General features: G+C 38.4%; 1 protein-coding gene across 4 annotated transcripts in view; it reads left to right on the top strand.

Annotated features, from left to right (window-relative positions):
• The first annotated feature begins 6,255 nt into the window (after positions 1-6,255).
• The window catches only part of SLTM (SAFB like transcription modulator), a 44,086-nt gene continuing 29,553 nt past the window's right edge, over positions 6,256-20,788 (top strand). For 2 of the 4 annotated variants that reach the window (XM_082620094.1, XM_082620092.1), the window contains exons 1-3: positions 6,258-6,513; positions 7,462-7,549; positions 18,190-18,254. In XM_082620094.1, the coding sequence (XP_082476220.1) occupies positions 6,352-6,513; positions 7,462-7,549; positions 18,190-18,254 (315 nt within the window). In that variant the 5' untranslated portion in view covers positions 6,258-6,351. Of the gene's footprint in view, positions 6,514-7,461; positions 7,550-18,189; positions 18,255-20,788 lie in introns of all 4 variants that reach the window. The other 2 variants (XM_082620093.1, XM_082620091.1) reach the window with 2 other exon arrangements.

Here is a 20,788-nt window from a genome sequence, read left to right as displayed (position 1 = left end):
ATGAAACTTAAAAGCTTTTGCACAGCAAAGGAAACCATAAACAAGACCAAAAGACAACCCTCAGAATGGGAGAAAATATTTGCAAATGAAGCAACTGACAAAGGATTAATCTCCAAAATTTATAAGCAGCTCATGCAGCTCAACAACAACAAAAAAAACAACCCAATCCAAAAATGGGCAGAAGACCTAAATAGACATTTCTCCACAGAAGATATACAGACTGCCAACAAACACATGAAAGGATGCTCAACATCTTTACTCATTAGAGAAATGCAAATCAAAACTACAATGAGATATCATCTCACACCAGTCAGAATGGCCATCATCAAAAAATCTAGAAACAATAAATGCTGGAGAGGGTGTGGAAAAAAGGGAACACTCTTGCACTGCTGGTGGGAATGTGAATTGGTACAGCCACTATGGAGAACGGTATGGAGTTTCCTTAAAAAACTACAAATAGAACTACCATATGACCCAGCAATCCCACTACTGGGCATATACCCTGAGAAAACCATAATTCAAAAAGAGTCATGTACCAAAATGTTCATAGCAACCCTATTTACAATAGCCCGGAGATGGAAACAACCTAAGTGTCCATCATCGGATGAATGGATAAAAAAGATCTGGCACATATATACAACGGAATATTACTCAGCCATAAAAAGAAACGAAATTGAGCTATTTGTAATGAGGTGGATGGACCTAGAGTCTGTCATACAGAGTGAAGTAAGTCAGAAAGAGAAAGACAAATATGTATGCTGACACATATATATGGAATTTAAGAAAAAAAAGTCATGAAGAACATAGGGGTAAGATAGGAATAAAGACACAGACCTACTAGAGAATGGACTTGAGGATATGGGGAGGGGGAAGGGTAAGATGTGACAAAGCGAAAGAGTGGCATGGACATATATACACTACCAAACGTAAGGTAGATAGCTAGTGGGAAGCAGCCGCATAGCACAGGGAGATCATCTCGGTGCTTTGTGACCGCCTGGAGGGGTGGGATAGGGAGTGTGGGAGGGAGATGCAAAAGGGCGGGGATATGGGAACATATGTATATGTATAACTGATTAAACTTGTTATAAAGCAAAAAAAAAAAATTAAAAAAATTAAAAAATTTAAAAAAAAGAATATACAATGGAGAAAAGACAGCCTCTCCAATACGTGGTGCTGGGAAAACTGGACAGCTACATGTAAAGGAATGAAGTTAGAACACAACCTAACACTATACACAAAAATAAACTCAAAATGGATTAAAGACCTTAATGTAAGGCCAGACACTATAAAATTCTTAGAGGAAAACATAGGCTGGACACTCTATGCTACAAATCACAGCAAGATCCTTTTTGGCCCACCTCCTAGAGAAATGGAAATAAAAACAAAAATAAAGAAATGGGACCTAATGAAACTTAAAAGCTTTTGCACAGCAAGGAAACCATAAACAAGATGAAAAGACAGACCTCAGAATGGGAGAAAATATTTGCAAATGAAGCAACTGACAAAGGGCAGCTCATGCAGCTCAATATAAAAAAAACAAACAACCCAATCCAAATATGGGCAGGAGACCTAAATAGACATTTCTCCAAAGAAGATATATAGATGGCCAACAAACACATGAAAGGATGCTCAACATCACTAATCATTAGAGAAATGCAAATCAAAAGTACAATGAGGTATCATCTCTCACCAGTCAGAATAGCCATCATCAAAAAATCTACAAACAATAGATGCTGGAGAGGGTGTGGAGAAAAGGGAGCACTCTTGCACTGTTGGTGGGAATGTAAATTGATACAGCCACTATGGAGAACTGTATGGTGGTTCCTTAAAAAACTAAAAATAGAACTACCATATGACTCGGCAATCCCACTACTGGGCATATACCCTGAGAAAACCATAATTCAAAAAGAGTCATGTACCAAAATGTTCATAGCAACCCTATTTACAATAGCCCGGAGATGGAAACAACCTAAGTGTCCATCATCGGATGAATGGATAAAGAAGATGTGGCACATATATACAATGGAATATTACTCAGCCATGAAAAGAAATGAAATTGAGTTATTTGTAGTGAGATGGATGGACCTAGAGTCTGTCATACAGAGTGAAGTAAGTCAGAAAGAGAAAAAGAAATACCATTTGCTTACACATATACATGGATATATGTAATGTAAAAAAAAAAAAGGTTCTCATGAACCTAGGGTGAGGACAGGAATAAAGATGCAGATGCAGAGAATGGACTTGAGGACGTGGGGAGGGGGAAGGGTAAGCTGGGACGAAGTGAGAGAGCAGCATTGACATATATACACTACCAAATGTAAAACAGCTAGCTAGTGGGAAGCGGCTGCATAGCACAGGGAGATCAGCTCAGTGCTTTGTGACCACCTACAGGGGTGGGATAGGGAGGGTGGGAGGGAGCCGCAAGAGGGAGGGTATATGGGGATATATGTATACATATAGCTGATTCACTTCATCATACAGCAGAAACTAAGACAATATTGTAAAGCAGTTATACTCCAATACCAATAAAGATGTTAAAAAAAAAGTTATCATACATTCACCACCTATTCAGCACCCTGGACCCCCATGGAACCCTGGCAACCCTGGTCTTTTTAATGTCTTTATAATTTTGTCCTTTTCAGAATGCAATATAAATCAGATCATATAATATGAAACGTTATTCAGAGTGGCTTCTTTACTTAGCCATATGCATTTAAGTTACTTCTGTGTCTTAGGTGGCTTGAAAGTTATTTTTTGTTATTCTTAAATAGTATCTCATCATGTGGTTGTAGCACAGATTGGTTGCATACTTTCCTATTGTGAAAGTCATTTTGAACCTTTCTTGTTTTGGATGAACATGAATAAAGTTGATGTTAACATTTGAGAAAACAATAAAATAATGAGTGCAGAAGTACTCAGTAAATGGCAAGAGGCTTTATACGTAAAATATAAGTTATCAGTGGATACATGTATATGTATAACAGATTCACTTTGCTGTACACCTGAAACTAACACAACATTGTAAATCAACTATACTCCAATAAAAATTTTTTAAGTTGTCAATTTTCTAGCAGTGTTCTTGATGTAGAAATAAGTACATCATATTTCTTCACCTAAATATATTTCACTAAAAGATGAAAACAGGAAAAAAATAGTGTACTAAAAAAGATTCATTTAAAGGTGGATTATTTAGATAATTCCAAAAAACAAGAATCATAGGTTAAATGACAAAATTAAATATCCTACACGTTAAAAGTGAAAAAATGTATTGTGTCCATTTTATTTTTTCTCTATTACAAAAAATTAGATTTATGTGTGGGTTTTCCCCCAACTTAATTTGAATAACTTCAAACCTATAAAAAATTTAAACTGTATACAGTGAACAACCTTATGCCTTTCATCTAGATTTTCTAATTGTTAATTTTGCCTAATTTTGTCACGTCTCCCCAATTATTAACATCTTGCCACACTTATTTTATTTTAACTTATTGCCACATTTGTATGTTCTCTTTCTCTTTCTCATGCTGGGCTCTCTGTCTCTCTTTCCCATTTGAAAGTAAATTGCAGACAGAATGGCACTTCACTTCTAAGAACCTCAGCAAATATCTCCTAAGAACTAGGACATTCTACATAACCATGATATAACACTCCAGATAGTTAACATTGGTACCATAACACAATCTAATACAAAGCCACATTTCCCAATTGCCTCAAATTTCCCAATTGTCCATTTAAGCTGCTTTTTCATTCTTTGATCCAGGTTCCAAACAACAGTCACACATAAAGTTTAGTCATCATGTATCTGTATTGTAGAACTGCTCTACTACTTTTACTTTCATGATATAGTTGGAACCTCCATAGCTATGCATTCAACCATCCATGGATTCAACCAACTGTGGATCAAAAGTATTCCCCGCAATTCCAGAAATTTCCAAAAAGCAAAACTTGAATTTGCCACGTACTGGTGACTGTTTACATAGCACTTGCATCGTGTTTACAATTATTTACACAGCATTTACATTGTATTTGGTATTATAAGTAATCTAGAGATTATTTTAAATATGCAGGAGGATGTACATAGGTCATATGCAAATGCTACACTGTTTTATATAAGGGACTTGAGCATCTGCAGGTTTTGGTATCTGAGGGGTTGCTGGAAGCAATCCTGCACTGGTACCAACGGGCATCTGCGCTGCTTTGTTTAAGAGTCCAGAGCAGGTTTTTGGTGTTGCTGTTGTTGTAAATATTACTTTATTTATTTGGTGGCACCAGGTCTTAGCTGCCCCTCACCAGCTCCTGAGTTGTGGCATGTGAACTCGTAGTTGCAGCATGTGAACTCTTAGTTGCAGCATGCATGTGGGATCTAGTTCCCTGGCCAGGGATGGAACCGGGGCCTCCTGCATTGGGAGCACAGAGTCTTAACCAGTGCACCACCAGGGAAGCCCCCAGAGCAGTTATTTTGTGCAATGTCCTACAATTAGATTTGTCTGATTGTTTTCTCATGATGAGATTTAGGTTAAACATTCTTGGCAGTTTGGCAGGTGATGTATCATCCGGTGCATCAGATCAGAAGGTACAGGTCTCCATTGTAAGATAACTCCCTTATTAGATTTTTTTTAAAGACAAAAACTCATTCGTTTTACATATAACATTAGCTTTGGGTTAATATAACCCCTCTTTACAAGTGTCCACAGAAGGTGGGAGCAGGGTGGAAAAGATACTGGCGTGAGAACTGAGGTTTAGTGCCAATTTGGTCAGTAATTAATTGTGGGGTCCCTAGGTAAAAATCTTAATATCTTCATCTATTAAAGAGAGAGAGAGATAGAGAGAGAGAGAGAGGAATGAGCCAGAAGATTTCTAAAGATCCTTTGAGTTCTAATATTCTATGACTATGAATCAACTTGTAATAGAGACAGAGGTGGGTTTGGGAGATTCTGCTCCCAATGCAGCGGGCCCGGGTTCCATCCCTGGCCAGGGAACTAGATCCCACATGCATGCCACAAGTAAGAGTTCACATGCCACAACTAAGGAGCTGGTGAGGGGCAACTAAGAGCACCAGTTCGGCCACATACCAGCTATGTGAACACGGACAAGCCATTTAATCTCTCTAAGGCTTGCAGAGATTTACCTCAGAGAATGCAGAAAGATTAAGGGATTATTGCATGTCAAAGTGCATTATAAACCATAAAAAAACTACCTAACTGGTGGGTATTATTTTATAATATCCAGTTTTTCTCTTTTTGCTCTAATTAGTTAATGGGAAAAGCAACCTAAAGTGACACAGACCTCATCAACTTTAAAACCAGGAAATGCCAGGAAGAGTTGTGTGTCATACTCTATTCATGGAATTTATAGTTTTATTCCATAAATGCTTATGCTTTGATGATTAATAATAGTGCCTAAAGTTACTCACTTGTACAGGTTAGTCCCGCCGAAGAGAATTGTCATTGTTCTTGGAATCCTAAATTTTGAGGGAGACAGAACAGTGAACACAGCGTTTGAGAACGGTAATGAGTACTTACAAACTAAATTCCTTATTCAGTAATCAATTTTGTGTTGAGCCATCAGGACCCCCGGAGAGGATGGAAAACTGAGGCCAGTGCAGAAGGGAAGTTGTCCTGCTTTTTTCAGTGAGATGGGCAGCCCTAGAATAGACTAATTCTCTTGAGCAAAGGCATGTTTTCCCGAGACAGCTAGTGGGACTTGTCACACAGGCCAGCCCTATTATATTCTTATAACCCTTTATACTCTTTATATTAACCGCCCCAGAGTTTCTTTCCGGCCTTCGAACGGAACTCGGCGAACCTAGTTAGTTCGTGCACAGTGGCCACATTTTTTCGATTATTCAGCAGAACCGATAAAGTATTTCCCTGGAAGAGCTTTAGGGCGCGCACACGCCCCTTGGTTTGTGTTGAGTGACGCGCGCACTATCTATGCCGAGAGTGCCAGCGCACTGCTGTTGCTCAAGACTCGAGACGCTTCCAGAAAATGGCTAACGAAGCCGTGGGGAACCGCGGCACGGCGGACTTTGGTGCGGTTGAACGCGCCTGACCTCCCAGTCCACGCAAGGGTGTGTGGGGGCCGTCGCACCGCCCAGGTGGCAGCGGCAGTCTCCGCAGCGCGCGCTGGGCGCCATCCCCCGCCTCCCGCCAGTGCGCACGCGCGCCCCTCATCCGGGTGCTGGTTGAGGCTGCAGGTTGCGCCGGGGTGGCGGACAGGGGGCGGGGCTAGTGGCTCATTGTGCGCAGCGCTGTGCGGCGCCGGCGGCCGGCGAGGCCTGAGTTGAAGTTGGAGCTGCTGCCGCCGCCCTGCAGATCACTTGCTGCCTAGGCAGCGCGCTGTTCTTCTAAAATGGCTGCCGCTACCGGTGCTGTGGCAGCCTCGGCCGCCTCAGGTCAGGCGGAAGGTAAAAAGATCACCGATCTGCGGGTCATCGATCTCAAGTCCGAGCTGAAACGGCGGAACCTGGACATCACCGGAGTCAAGACTGTGCTCGTTTCCCGACTCAAGCAGGTGAGGCCCGGCTAGGTCCGGGAAGGCGAGCTTAGGCCGCGCCTCGGAGCCCCCACTTCCGCCGCAGCCCCCGTCCGCTCGCAGCCGCCGGGGCCCGCGGGGCTGCGAGGTGGGGAGGTCCCGGGCGGCGCCCGCGCGCGCGGGAGGCAAGGACCCTCTCGCGGCGCCCCCGCCCCCGCGCTCCGGGCCGGGCCTGCGAGGGGCCCGCGAGCCGCCCGGGACCGGCCGCCGCAGCCCAGCGCACCCCTGCCTCCCCCAGGACGTCCCTGCCAGGCTGCGGCCGGCCGGCGCGGCCTCCCAAGGGCGATCGTGGAGACCCGGGAGGCGCTCGGTCCCCAGCCTTTAGCGATGGTGAGCGCGTGCATTTCTTGGCCTCGTAGGGACTGGTTACTTTGGTGACTTCTGCGAAGTTACCGTGTAATTGTGTCCAACCGTTTCCTCCCCCAATTGGGGGGTAATTGGTAGTGGGAGTTGATGGGTGGGTAAGAGAAAGGGTTTGTTTTCCGCTGGGTTTTCAGTTTTGCATTAGCGCAATAATCTTCTTTTTCTTCCCTGATTATCTTTCTGGTTTGAGTGAGCGTTGGAATTGTAGAGGAGAAATAAGTTTGTACTATAGAAATTAGGAAAGCTCATTTTAGTTCTTTACTTTCGTAGCTAGCAACTTCTATGCAATCGAGAATATTTAGACTTTTGTTCAGTATGATAATATGTGTTAGTTAATTTTCTTGACTGGGTAATATGTAAAACTCCATGTGATTTTGATACCTAATGATATTTCCTCCTGAAAGTTTCTCACTCTTGTAGTTTAATTGCTCCTTTGTGAAGTTGGTTTATGAAATGACTGGCAATTCTAATGTCTTGAGGCTTGAGGTTTGCTAATTTTTTTTTCGTTTTTTAAAATAAGTTTAGATAGACTGTGTAGCATATTAACTTCTCTTTCTAATGTAGGCTATTGAAGAGGAAGGAGGCGATCCAGATAATATTGAATTAACTGTTTCAACTGATACTCCAAACAAGAAACCAACCAAAGGCAAAGGTTGTTACGAGTTATAAACATATTTTAAAATATATTTTGGTTATATAACTTGCCTCTGCTCTTGTGCCACTTGCCCTGTTTATATAGTGCTACTCTTTGCTATTTCCCTCTGGCACTCTGCCTTGTTGGGTCAAGGAAGAAAAGTTACTGTTGCCAAGCTTTGGGTGACTAGTAGCCCTTAAGATTTGGCTGAAGCTGACCTGAAAGTGAGACCAGTTCTTTCTTGCTTCTGAAAAAATTACAAAGTCAAGTTTCATAATATTTCTTCCTTCATAGTGTGAAGACCTGAAGAATAAAATACGGTTTAATACATGTCTACCTTGCCCCACAATTGGCAGAGTATTGATGGAATTCCTACCAAATCTTTCACCTTGGCTCCTTGCTGTTTTCTCTAGTATATTAAAATTTTATAACCTTTGTGTTTAGTATTTTGTTTGATTTGGTGAATTTAATTTGCATTTATGCCATTAAACATTCTAATTTTCAGTGAAATTCAAAAAGACCTTACCAATCATACTAACAAGGTAGGGAAAAAAAAATCCATGACTAATTAGCTTAAAAATAAAAAGTTTTAAGTTATAGGGATATGTTAATGATTTCGATTTTATAACTTTTAAAGTAGGCCAGAATATATTTCTAGGATATGGTGATTTAATGAATAGGTAGAGGTTGTTTTAAATTAATATTTTAACAATATAAATGGGACTTAGATATATTTAAAAGGTTCTGGTAAGTGAAATACTTACTTGAATAATTACAGATTTTTCCCTCGGTCCTATAAGGACAGTGTCAGAGGGTGGGCATGATGTGGGTATCTGGATCCTGGTACCTACATACAAGTTCCATGCAGCTGCAGCATTTTAAAAACCTAACACTCTTTACTGCTTTAGGTGATCCTAGATGCTACTCTCTGCTGTAGACCAGATTGATTGAACTAGAGTAAAATGGTTGAATGGATTAACCTTGAAAAGAAGGAAATAGTCAAGTTTGATCTTAAGCAATCTGCATGAGTATTGGGACCAGGCACATCTTGATGCCATCTCACTGAGAGTTTTTGTAGGTTTGCAAGAGTGCCCTATTTGTGCTAAAGGAAATTGAAAGGGGCAAAGAAGCATTTTCTGGATGGGATGGGAATGGCAGAGGTAGAAATGGTGTTTAGAGGAGTAACAAAGTTATCTTGAAGATCTGTGGCTTTTAATGTAATTCTTAACTCAGTGTATCACTTTGAGCGATACATTTCCCTGTGTTAGAGAAGCTTGTGTTGAGAAGCCTCTGCTGACAAACTCAGAGGCACTTTCAAAATGAGGAAGCATAAAAAATTCAGAAATAAGTACATCAGGAGTTAACCATGTTTCTTATTGTGATTTCTTATAATGATTTTGATTCATGTCATTTATTTAGCATATTGTGGTAGTTTGATAGATGTTATGTATTAATCATAGTCCCAAATTATTTAAGCTGATTACTGATTTTAGCATGTAAAGTAAATCTCATGTGATTTATTCATTCTCACCTACTTTTAATTTAACTGTGTATCACTTTCTTTTTTAGTCATTAGGAACTTCACTCATCCTACCTTTAGCAATAAATTCAGCAATATACCATTTTAAGAAGTTTTTCAGTATACATATATATGTGTATGTATGTATGTGTGTGTATATATATATATATAACAAGTATGTTAATTTTTTCCTCTTATATGGATTATAAGGATACTTGAAATTTAATTTTTCCATAACTCTGATGTTAAGGTATCTTGTAGTATTTAGTCAGGAGTTGTAACATTAATTGTCTGCAACACACTACAACTGAGTACTTCATGACATGTGTGATAAATAGCTCTTGTCTCCTTGAGTTCCATTTATCATTGTTCTGAAAATCCTGTGAATGAGAAAGAACATAATGTAAATCCCAAACTAAGAACCTAGTTTGAATTAATTTAGTTAAGATGCTTATAAGTAAGATTATTTTAAATTTTAAATTAAGTTTAAAAATAATTTTTAGACATCAAATTTGAATAGGGAAACAAAAATATTAATAACAGATTTTTAAAACTAAGGATTCAAGAAATTAAATAATATTGTAATATGATGTTCTTTTTGTCACATCTTACTTCACTTAGCAGTATCTATCTTGAAAGTAATTGCATCTTGGTCATACTACTTTTCCTTCAATGGGTATACTTCCTTTTTATAAAATTGGAAAATTTACTAGACCATCTGTAATGGTCTCTTAATTCTGAAATTTAATAATTATATGTAGCTAGGAGCCAGAAGAAACATTCTTTTTTTAGCTAAAATAGATATATAAGGAAGGAACAGGAAAACTCATAGGTCCTCAGGCAGTATGGATATCTTTAGCTGGGAATACTAGAAAAGGATAAGAATAAAGAAAGGGATTACTTAGAGGCAGTCATGTAGACAACAGCAAGACACCACATTTAATAGCTTGTTAGGCAAAATAAATAATTCTTATGATGATGTGACTTAATGTAGCAATAAAATTAAATGATGTTGAATGATAAGGCAAGAGAAGCTTCATGGGTCTTGAAAAGTTACTTAGGTGAAATATTAAGTTCGTTCTCTTATAAGTGCAGGGTCACTATTTCTCAAACAATTTTTTTGTGTTAAAATAGTTATGTTTTGACAGATTAGAGGAAAAGGAATCTGCATTCTTAAGTATATTGTAGAATATTTTAAAAAATGCTGTTATTACAAGCACAAACTCACAAACTTGTAACAAATGTTGATAATGTTATAGCAGGTCCTAATATTTATGGTTAACATATTTGTAAAATCTATTTGCATAGAGTTAGTGGGGTGAAATTTTAAGCTTAGATTGGTTCTCACTTCTGAGTCTTTTCACATTCTCTTTGCTATGAAATTTTTAATAAGTAACCTAGAAGAGTGCTTCACCAGTAAGAGTTACTGTCATTATTTGGGTGTGTGTTAAGAAAGCGGTTAAACAGGTAGAGCTAACTCCTCATTAGCTTCTTTTAGAGATTATAGATGTAAACTTTCTTTCGGTTCACCTGTAAACAGCATATCATTCTTTTGGATATTCAACCTTTCGAGTCGCCTCTAAACTTCAGCAAAAGTTACTTTAAGTAGTTAATCAGTACAATATTCAGAAGTATATGTAATCAGTACTTAACGAATTGAAACTCACTTACAATACTCGCAGGTTTAAAAAAGATTCAAACTGCTATATAAAATCTGTTTTGTTCCCACTATAGAAACAAGTATATTTTGGGGTTATAGGTTTATCCAAACATAATGCCTGATTATGTGTGGAAAGTACCACACTCAGTATAATTAATTACATGTTTACTGTGTAAAGCTTTCTAAAATTTGTATGCCAAGTAAGCATATAGTAATCAACTACATAAAATGAATTTCATATAATTTAGTATCAGTGTACTGTAATGCTTGCTTTTTTAAAAAACTGTTGTGTGTTTGGATGTTAAGGAAACTTTAATCAGAACTGTGGCATTGAGAAGCATTTTGGGAACAAAATTGTCATAAATATTTTTTGGGTACCCACTGGGCTAAAAGCTTTGTGGGGTGAGGACATAGTCTTTTATATACATTAATCTCTGTAACGCCTAGCATATTGCTTGGCACATAACAGGTTTGTTGAATGAATACTGAGGGCCATATGATGACTTTCTTAACAACTGCTTTTAAAAATACTTCTTTTGGTGCTTATTTTAATTGTATATTTCTTTGTAGGCAGCAGTCTGTCAGAGATTAATAGTCTTTACTATTTTCCAAACAGTTTTTCTTTTTAAGGTGCTTTTCTCAACAGCACTAGTAGCTTCTCCTTAAACACTGATTGTGAAACGTACTTACTTTTAGAGTATGTGAATCATGGCGCTCGCCTTTTATCCCTCACCAAGTTGTTGCTGTGTTGGAAAGCCTCATAACTTTTGCCGGAATATTGTCCAACCTCAGAAGTTGTGTATGTCATTTTCATTTCACAAAATCAGGCCCTTTTGCCTCAGCCATTAAAACCTGCATTTGACTTATGCAGTTGTATATGGTGGATTATGTTTATCATCAAAGCACTTTTGTACTTTTTTCAGCTATTTTATTGTGTCAAATATGGTGTGTGTCAAGGATCCTGGTGGGGAGATAGATAAAATTTTCTAGTACTTTATGACAGTGTCTTTCTCCCATGTCATTCATCTCCTAGGCATTTTGAATTAAGGACAGAAGACTTCAGACTTTTTCTTCTCTTTCATGAACTCATGTAAAATAAAGTGAGAATTGTCCAGGAATTAGAGGAAAAACCAGTCATTATTATCAGTTGGTGGCATCAGAAATGACTTTAATGAAGAGACTGAACAATGGCTTAGGATTTAAGGCTGAAATTTGCTGATTTATTTAATCAACTATAAGTTAGTTCTCACACATTACAATAAAAGGGCCTCGGTGTGGTGCAATTCCGGGAGTTAACCATTCACACCGTAAACTCCACAGCCCGAGTTAGCCTTACGTGGCAGTTCTGGTAACCTGGAATAGTAGTTTGTATTATGGCTTTACAGAATTGTTTTCCAGATTATAAAAGTGAAATGTTTTCATTTTAAAAATTAGATAATCCAGTGCTCGCTTTGGCAGCACATATACTAAAAATTAGATAATCCAGAAAAGTACAAAAAAGTGAAAATTGCCCGTAATTCCACCACTCGGATTTTATCACAGATAACATGATCTAAGGTATATATGTACATGTGCATGTACTCATAGGAGGTTTATGTTTAAGGATTTTTTTTTTTTAACCTTGTCGAGAATTAATACCGGTTCATGCCTACTCAAGGTGTTTTGTTGAAGGTGGGTAGAATTTAAATTTTTTCTAATCTGGAGAATCTGAAAATGGTAACCTTTTATGTTCTTCTCACTCCAACTTCTTCAGTTATGCTCAGACTGCTCTACATTAGAGTCATTTGAGTTTTTAAAAATACAGATACCAGGCTTCTGCCCCCCAGAGAGTTGGTTTTGGTTACTCTGTTGGGGGCCCAGGAATCAGTCTTTTCTAAAAGTTCGTCAGGTGATTCTCATGCAGCTAGGGTTAAGAACCACTGGCTGCTCTAGATTACAGCTTAAAACTTAGCATCATTTTCATTCATCTCTTTCTGCCTGTCAGTTTGCAATTAGTTCTCTGTTACAGTTTTCAAAACACTTTCACATTGCTTTATTTGATGCTCACAATAATGCTGAGTTAAGCAGTGCTGTTTTCTTTTTATTGATAGGATAGAAAAGTAATCTGTTAAGAACTCAGTTACATTCTTGCTGCCTTTTAAAATCTTGTGCAGATGCTCACAAGTGTGTGTGGATGTTCAGTTTGGTTGTCTTTAGATGACACAGTTAAGAGATTTTTTAAAAATATACGTTTGGTGTTTTCCAGATTTATTTTATTATAATGAGTATGAATTATCTTTATGGTAGATTTTTAAAAAATAATAAAATGACCTATTGGATGACTGCTATGTTTAAGACAGTGTGCAAGGCCTTTTAGAAAACTGATTTCATTAGTGAAATACCATTTTAATAGAAGAGAGACTAAAACACATATGCAAATGGTTAACACAAGGCATAGTATGTGATTATTTTAAGATTTCATACAGTTGAGGACAGGTTGTTGCTGGAAACATCAGTGTTGTTCAGTTTGGCCTGGTCTCTGAGTCTTCCCCCCTCTTATCCAACAGAAATTTTATGACTGAACATTTTCTACGTTTCATAGCTTCTATAAATGTTTAGGGGAAAAGTTACTCAGCCACAAAATTTTTTTGGCAAAATTACTTTAAAATCTACTTGTTAAGTGAATTTTTTGTTTCATTTTGTTTCTGGAGGTATTTCTGAACTTGAAAAGGAAAATTACCAAACCTTGTAAGGACCAGTTTGCCTTTGAAGGAGAAAACCAAATTGCCATCCAAAATTCTTTATTGTTAATTCTGAAATACAAACATTCTGAAAATGAAGTTTTTTCTTAAGTTTGGTGACAAAAGTGAGGCTACTTATAGTCTTGATTTATCCTAATTGATGTTAATATTCATATATTTCATTGCACAAGTGTTTCCGTGATTGATTGAGAGAAACTGTTCCAGAAGCCACTGGAAGGTTTAAATTAACAAATGGTATATACACTATTGTACTCTCTTAAAATCTGACAGTTCTGAAACATGTCTGGCCCCAGTGGTTTCACTGAGGATTTGTGGACCCATACAAACAATGTTGCATACTTAAGGAGGTATTCTAGTGTCGTCTTCCTTTGGTGTATACATTTTTACTTGACCATTTTACTTTTGACCCTAAAATCATTGCAGTGAAATTTCAAAATAACTATATGTTACTACTATGATAGTTTGAGATGTGATAAGTAATTTTGCTTCTATTTTTTATTTTGCTATTCAGACTATCTTTACTACTCAATTTATTTTCTAGTTTTGTTCCTCAGAGCATTAAAGTTAGGCTTCCTACTGCATTGCACTTTCAGTTAGCTTCCTCATCCTGGTGGTGCTACTTTGCTTTGGACCAGTTCCCATTTCTGTGGTATATGCCAGATTCCCTGAAGGACAAAAGATTCATTTATTAGTTTGTTGTAGGAGCTTTCATAGCACAGGCTTAAATGGGATATGGGGTATAAACGATTACTGACTGTACAAAAATGTGCCTAAGCTGGTGGTGCTTGTTGAATTAAGTGGGATTTGATTTTTCTTTTAAGTTATTTCTTACCTGTGACATCATAAAAGTTAGGAATCTGTCGATGTACTTTGTAACATCATTAAGGTTGGAGTTTACAGTCCTTACTGACAGGATGGGGTTGCACATGATGCTAGTTTGACTGGCGTGTCACGTCTTACCTTTGTTCCAGTGAGGGCTGATAGAAATTCTGAATAGAAATCCAGACCTTGTTTACTGCTAGCATCCAACCTAGAACCTACACCATTATCAGTCAGGATATATATAATGCTTGAGTATCTACTTATTATATAGCATTGTACTAGGTTCTGGGCTGGATGATGAACATCATAGCTTTTTAAGATGTGAATTATTTTTGTATGGTGGAGGGGTGATACTTTTTTTTTTTTTTTTTTTTTTTTTGGCGGTACGCAGGCCTCTCACTGCTGTGGCCTCTCCCGCTGCGGAGCACAGGCTCCGGACGCGCAGGCTCAGCGGCCATGGCTCACGGGCCCAGCCGCTCCGCGGCATGTGGGATCTTCCCAGACCGGGGCACGAGCCCGTGTCCCCTGCATCGGCAGGTGGACTCTCAACCACTGCACCACCAGGGAAGCCCAGAGGGGTGATACTTTTTTCATAAAGGAAGAAATTACAGTATAGTTTCTAATTCATCATGTGTAAACAAATGCAGAGTTACAGATCATGAGAGGAGTCAAAAACTAGTGTGTGAAATGTCAGTTTTCTTAAATATTATGTACCTATCAGGTTATTACTAAAGTTTCATCACTGTATGTTTGAAAATCTCCTCCTTGTGGTTTTTATGTTTACAAGCTTATGACACATTGTGTCCAGTACTTTCATGTGATACAGCTGTTAAAAACAATAAGGGATATAGCAAACTTGGACCTTTTTGTGTACCTCTGCCTCTTGTTGCCTGTTTGTCATGGGGCAAGTTACATAATCTCTGTGACTCTCACATTTTAAAATTTTATGGATGTGGCTTGTGGAGCCTGTGTTCATGCTAAAAGAGATAACATTTTTAACAACTGGCACATTGTAGCTACTTGAACATCAATGGTTCTGTGGTTTTTGAGGAGTGGGAATAGGCCTGGGATTAAACTGAAGCACTACCCTTACTAACTCTGTAATTGGATTAACTTTTCAGCATTAGTTTCCTGTTTTGTAAAATGGGGCTAGTTAAGAGGATAAGATAAATGCATTAATACATATGAAGCATTTATCCTAGTGTCTGCACTGTGGAAGCGGCTTAAGCAGTGGTAGTGACTGCTGTTGTTGTTTTGGTTGCTGTAGTGTAATTTGGTTTTCCTTTAAGTAAACTAAGGCAAGTGAAACTCACCATGGAGTGTGCATAGTGTATGTAGCTTGTCATTATGCTGAGGGCTGCCATTTCAAAGATGGTATCTTTAAATTGAGTTAATTAACCACTTCTTACTAGAATAATGTCTTTTAAGTAGGTCATAGTAAGATGAAGTGGAAAGAATTTAAGACTGGAAATGAGAAGCCTTGGCTTCCGGTTCTGACAATGCCATTTACTAGCTTTGGGCAAGCTGTGTAACCTCGGGTTCATTTTCTCTTTTGTAAAATTGTGATTCCGGCCCTATGTACCATGGGGTGCTAGGAAAAATCAGTTGACCTTTTTTTGTTTAAGTGCTTTGCGGGACTTCCCTGGTGGCGCAGTGGTTAAGAATCCGCCTGCCAATGCAGGGGACACGCGTTTGAGCCCTGGTCTGGGAAGATCCCCCATACTGCGGAGCAGCTAAGCCCGTGCACCACAACTGCTGAGCCTGTGTTCTAGAGCATGCGAGCCACAACTACTGAAGCCTGCACGCCTAGAGCCCGTGCTCCGCAACAAGAGAAGCCACTGCAGTGAGAAGCCCGCGCACTGCAACGAAGAGTAGCTCCCGCTCGCCACAACTAGAGAAAGCCAGTGCACAGCTACGAAGACCCAATGCAGCCAAAAATAAAATATAATAAAATAACTTTCAAAAAAGCGCTTTGCAAATTGTAAAGCATTTTATATTTGTAAAGAGTAAATAGTATTTGCAAATGATCTGAAGGAGTTCACCCAAAAGCTCTACTCTATAGGTTATTTGGTGGTGTGTGTGTGTTGGGGGGTGGAATCCTATAGTTTTATTTTATTTATTTAATTTAGTTTTGGCTGCGTTGGGTCTTAGTTGCGGCACGTGGGATCTTCGTTGAGCCCTGTGGGATCTTCGTTGTGGTGCGCGGGCTTCAGGGCCATGGGGTCTGTAGTTGTGGCGCATGGGCTCTGTAGTTTGTGACACGTGGGCTCTAGTTGAGGTGCGCCAGCTCAGTAGTTGTGGCATGTGGGCTTAGTTGCCCCGTGGTGTGTGGGGTCTTACTTCCCTGACCAGGGATCGAACCCTCGTCCCCTGCATTAGAAGGCAGATTCTTTACCACTGGACCACTAGGAAGTCCCAGTCCTGTAGTTTTAAAAAGCTTATTTCTTCTCAAAGGTAGCATCTTTAAAGTTTTTATATTATGGAACTTTCTCTAAACGTGATAAAACAATTTAGTGAGCTCTTTCTCACCTGATACTGTTTTCTTTTGTAAGGAAGGAACAGCTCTCTTGTTGCCCTTACAGTAACTTCTAACTTGTATTTTCTGTAAAATACAAATGCCACTAAGCTCCACGTTTTGTTTCTGTTTTGATTCACACAAGCCCTCAGGGACATGAAGACCTCTTTTAACCTCAGTGGATAAAAGAAAACTCTTTACTCTTAATCTTTTCACATATTTGGAAAGGACCAGTATCTTGTTTCACTTTTTATCTCTCATTCATGGAAAGGATTTCAAATTGGGAGTAGATGGAAGATAGGAGCTGGTGAGGAGACATGGGAAAAGGAGGCATCCTAACTTTTTTTTACAGTTACCTCACAACTAAGCCCTCTACTCTGGGGGTCCTGGGGGTCATGGAAGCTTGAGACATGGCAGCTCCTGTTTTACGCAAAGGAAAGGTTGATTAGTTAGCCTCGGGAAAGAACATTCATTAACATCTGAAAATCAATAAAAATTTAATAGTAAAATTTTAGCCGCTGTGATTTTTTTTTTACAGCATTTCTGGTACATTATGGGCTAGGTAATTAGTAGATTTTTGTGGACTAGCTTGAAAACACAAACTTTTAGCTTTGGCTCTGTGGAAAACTTTTTTTTTTCTGATGTGGAAGGCATTTTTAAAATTCCAGCCACCAGTTTGCAAAGTTTTGAAGGTGAGGGTTGGGTCAGGGAGGCCTGTAGTCTATCTAGAAGCTCTTAACAGTTTTTGGTCTGAAGTAATTTCTAGTTGCCTTAAATCAGTTAAATCAGTCATTAAGTTAAGCGCCCAGCGCTATTTATATTTAGGCCTTTGGAGAAACACAAGCATAAAAGCAGTCACTGCACTTAAGGTATTTTTTTAAATGGTGAAGCAAGATGTACTTGAGAGTACAAGGCAATATATAATCAGCTGATGGATTGTGAGGTGTCAAGTGTGAGAATTTTATTTTAGAGAAAGCTTGTTGACAAGGAGAACTTAGGAAGGCGCTATGGGGGATATGAGTCTTGAATTTAGCTATCAGATGTCTGGTTACGTATACAAATAGAGAACTGTTGAAAGGTGCTGCTACTTCTGGGAGAATTGGAGGTAGAGAATTTGAGTGGTGTAAAAAATGTATCTCATGTCAAGTCGGTTAAGATGATGGGTTCATATGTAGGATTAATTGTACAGTTTATTTTAGTGAAATGAAACAGCATGACATTGATAATAAAGCTTTTTTTTGTTTGGGACAGCTGTGGCCAGGTGGTTTATAGGCAGTTGGCATTAGCTTTGTCAGGTGATTTGGGAGTGGAGAGTGGTACCTCGGGGTAAACTTCTCTGAATGTTTTTTGCTTTTAAAGTAATAAAATATTGGTTGTTAGCCCATTTTCCTTCTTTCGCAGGTAAAAAACAGGAAGCAGATGAGTTGAGTGGAGATGCTTCTGTGGAAGATGATGCTTTTGTCAAGGTAAAGTGTTAATTACGCAGGTTAAGATGTTTATTTTGAGCCTAACATTTTGCATGATGAATTCATGCATTTTACTTGAACAGTAGACACTGAAATATGTAGGTAAAATAACGATAGAGACTTATGTAATATTGTCAATCTTATTCTCATAGTTGAGAAATATAATAAATAACTTTATCTTTAGTTAAATGAGACAAAGCAAAAAATGTTTGTCTGAGCCTTTAAGTAGAAATCTGAGACATAGGGGCCAGAGGAACAGCTACAGGACAATTGTTATCTTAGTTCCTGGACAGGGTACTGCCCATCGCGTTAGCTTTCGTATATAACAAACAGAACTTAGAATAATGTAGTCCCTGAAATGGAGGAAGTTGCTGATCTGTTGCTACTTGGTGAAGATCAGATTAAGAAATTTGTTTCGCCCCTTAAAGATAAGCCAGGTCTTTATTGGCTAAAAAAGAATGTATTTTCAAACTGACCAACCAGAAGTATGAAGTATTTTAATTTTAATTGAGGTTGTGGCAGTTCTATATACTGTTATTTTTAATCAGCATTAGATTTTTGTTTGTTTTCATTTTAATGAAGTGTGATCTGCTATTTACTGATCATTAGATCTTAGGTAGTGGAGCATTTGCAGGAATTATTTAATGAGCATAGTTCCTCTTAAATTATGTACATGTACACCCCATGTATTTCCGTTTTCTGTGTACAGTTAGGCCATATTGCCGTAACATCTTGGGATGTCTGTGTGCTCCACCATGAAGCCAGCTCATGTCCATTCACCCATCCATCTCTCCTACAGTCTAGCTCTCTACCCTCCCTACGTTATACACACACAAGCCACACAGCACCATGCGTCTCAATGCTTTGTATCTTGCACTTTGAGGGCAGGCACAGAGAGAGAGATGTTTGGTTGAGGAGTTAGCCCTGCAGTCAGATGGTTTAGGAAATGTTTGCTCAGGGATCCATTAAAATTGATGATTGCATGTCTGTAACCCGCTTTCGTTTGAGCATTTAAGAACTCTTCAGTCTTTGTATTCTTTTATCCTTGTGGTATATCTTCCATTAGGTTGTTCCTTTGCTCTTAATTTCTCTAGTTATCTTCACTAGTGAGTGCATGATTAACCAAAATTATACATAAGCTGGAAAAGTATTGTGACTTAGTAAAAACCCTTTTAGTTTTCACATTTCTAACCTCCTTTCAGCTCTTCAATTCATAAAAATGTTTCAGTCGTTTGAAACATTACGAGATGTAATATTGCTGTCTCTTATATGTACTGCAAAGGATGCCTTTGTGTAATTATTAAATGAACCTGGTCTCATAATGTCTCGAAGAACAAAAGAGCTTTTTAAAAAATCCTATTTAAATATATCTTCACTCTCTTTATATTTCTTTTTCCCTTTGGAAGTATCTGCATATGTGATGAATTTGATAGAAATTAAGTGAATATGCTTTCCCTGTTTCTCAGAGTTGGTAATTTTGGAATTTATACAGTAGTGGTGGGTAAATGTCACCTACTGCTTAGATATATGAATACTATAGGAATTACTTCTACTTATAGGTGAGGAGAATGGTCAAAGTTGGCACTTCAGAGTAGATGAAGTTCCCTCAGTGACTTCCCTTGTGATTTTCTTTTGTTTTGCACCTATTCTTCTACCATCATATAACCAACCACCTAATCCATTTTCAATCCCCTACGTTCCTCCACCCATAGGTAGTGAAGCTGGTTAAACCTCTGTCCCAGAGACACCCTGCTCCCCAAGCACTTCATATTCCAGAACAATCGTATTTCTTCTCGGTGCCCACCAGAAATTTCTATTCACTCATCACAGTTCAGCTATGAATGATTAATAGTTATACCCCTGCACTTTTCCCCTTTTAACCCAGGAACTTTTTGTTAAATCTGCTAGATGTACCATGAGAATAGGAAAGGAGGAAGGAATGTTCATTGCTTTCAACCCTTTCTCTGCAGCTAATCAAAGAGGGAACTAGGCAGATTGCTGCTTTTCTTTGTTTCTACTGAGGTACCCTTGTATCCTTAAACTTTGAAGGGCAAACATATTCTTTCACAGAGGCAATCCCAACCTATGTTCCCCTGCTTAATCGGCTTTGTGGCATAGTGGTAGATTTCAAAGCTAATACATTTAGATTCATTATTTGCATATTTTCTAAGAATAGACATGGGTGTAACAGTTGGGATTCCTTATTATTAATTGGAAATAAACTTTATATTATCGTATGTAAGATTTCCGTGGTCTTTGAAGTTAAATCAAACTGTGACATGTGGAGAAAAGAAGTCATTTCTTTAAAGCCATGTCTTTAAGGACAGCTCGTACAAGTATGTGATTTGGTAAATATTAAACAACTGGAACTTGAGAGCAATCCAGTTAGTATGTATGTATTTCAGTGTAAGAGATTTGGGAACTCAGATGCATAGTTTAATGACCTTGGTATTAGACTCCCTCTATTTTTAAGGACACAATGTGTCCTATAAAATGATTGAACTTTGACTTTGGGAATAATGTCAAAATATGAT

This window comes from Mesoplodon mirus (genome assembly GCF_964341445.2).
Source record: "Mesoplodon mirus genome assembly, chromosome: 4".
NCBI lineage: Eukaryota > Metazoa > Chordata > Mammalia > Artiodactyla > Ziphiidae > Mesoplodon > Mesoplodon mirus.
The sequence above is the reverse complement of the archived record's forward strand: the minus strand, read 5'-3'. Positions and strand labels throughout refer to the sequence as shown.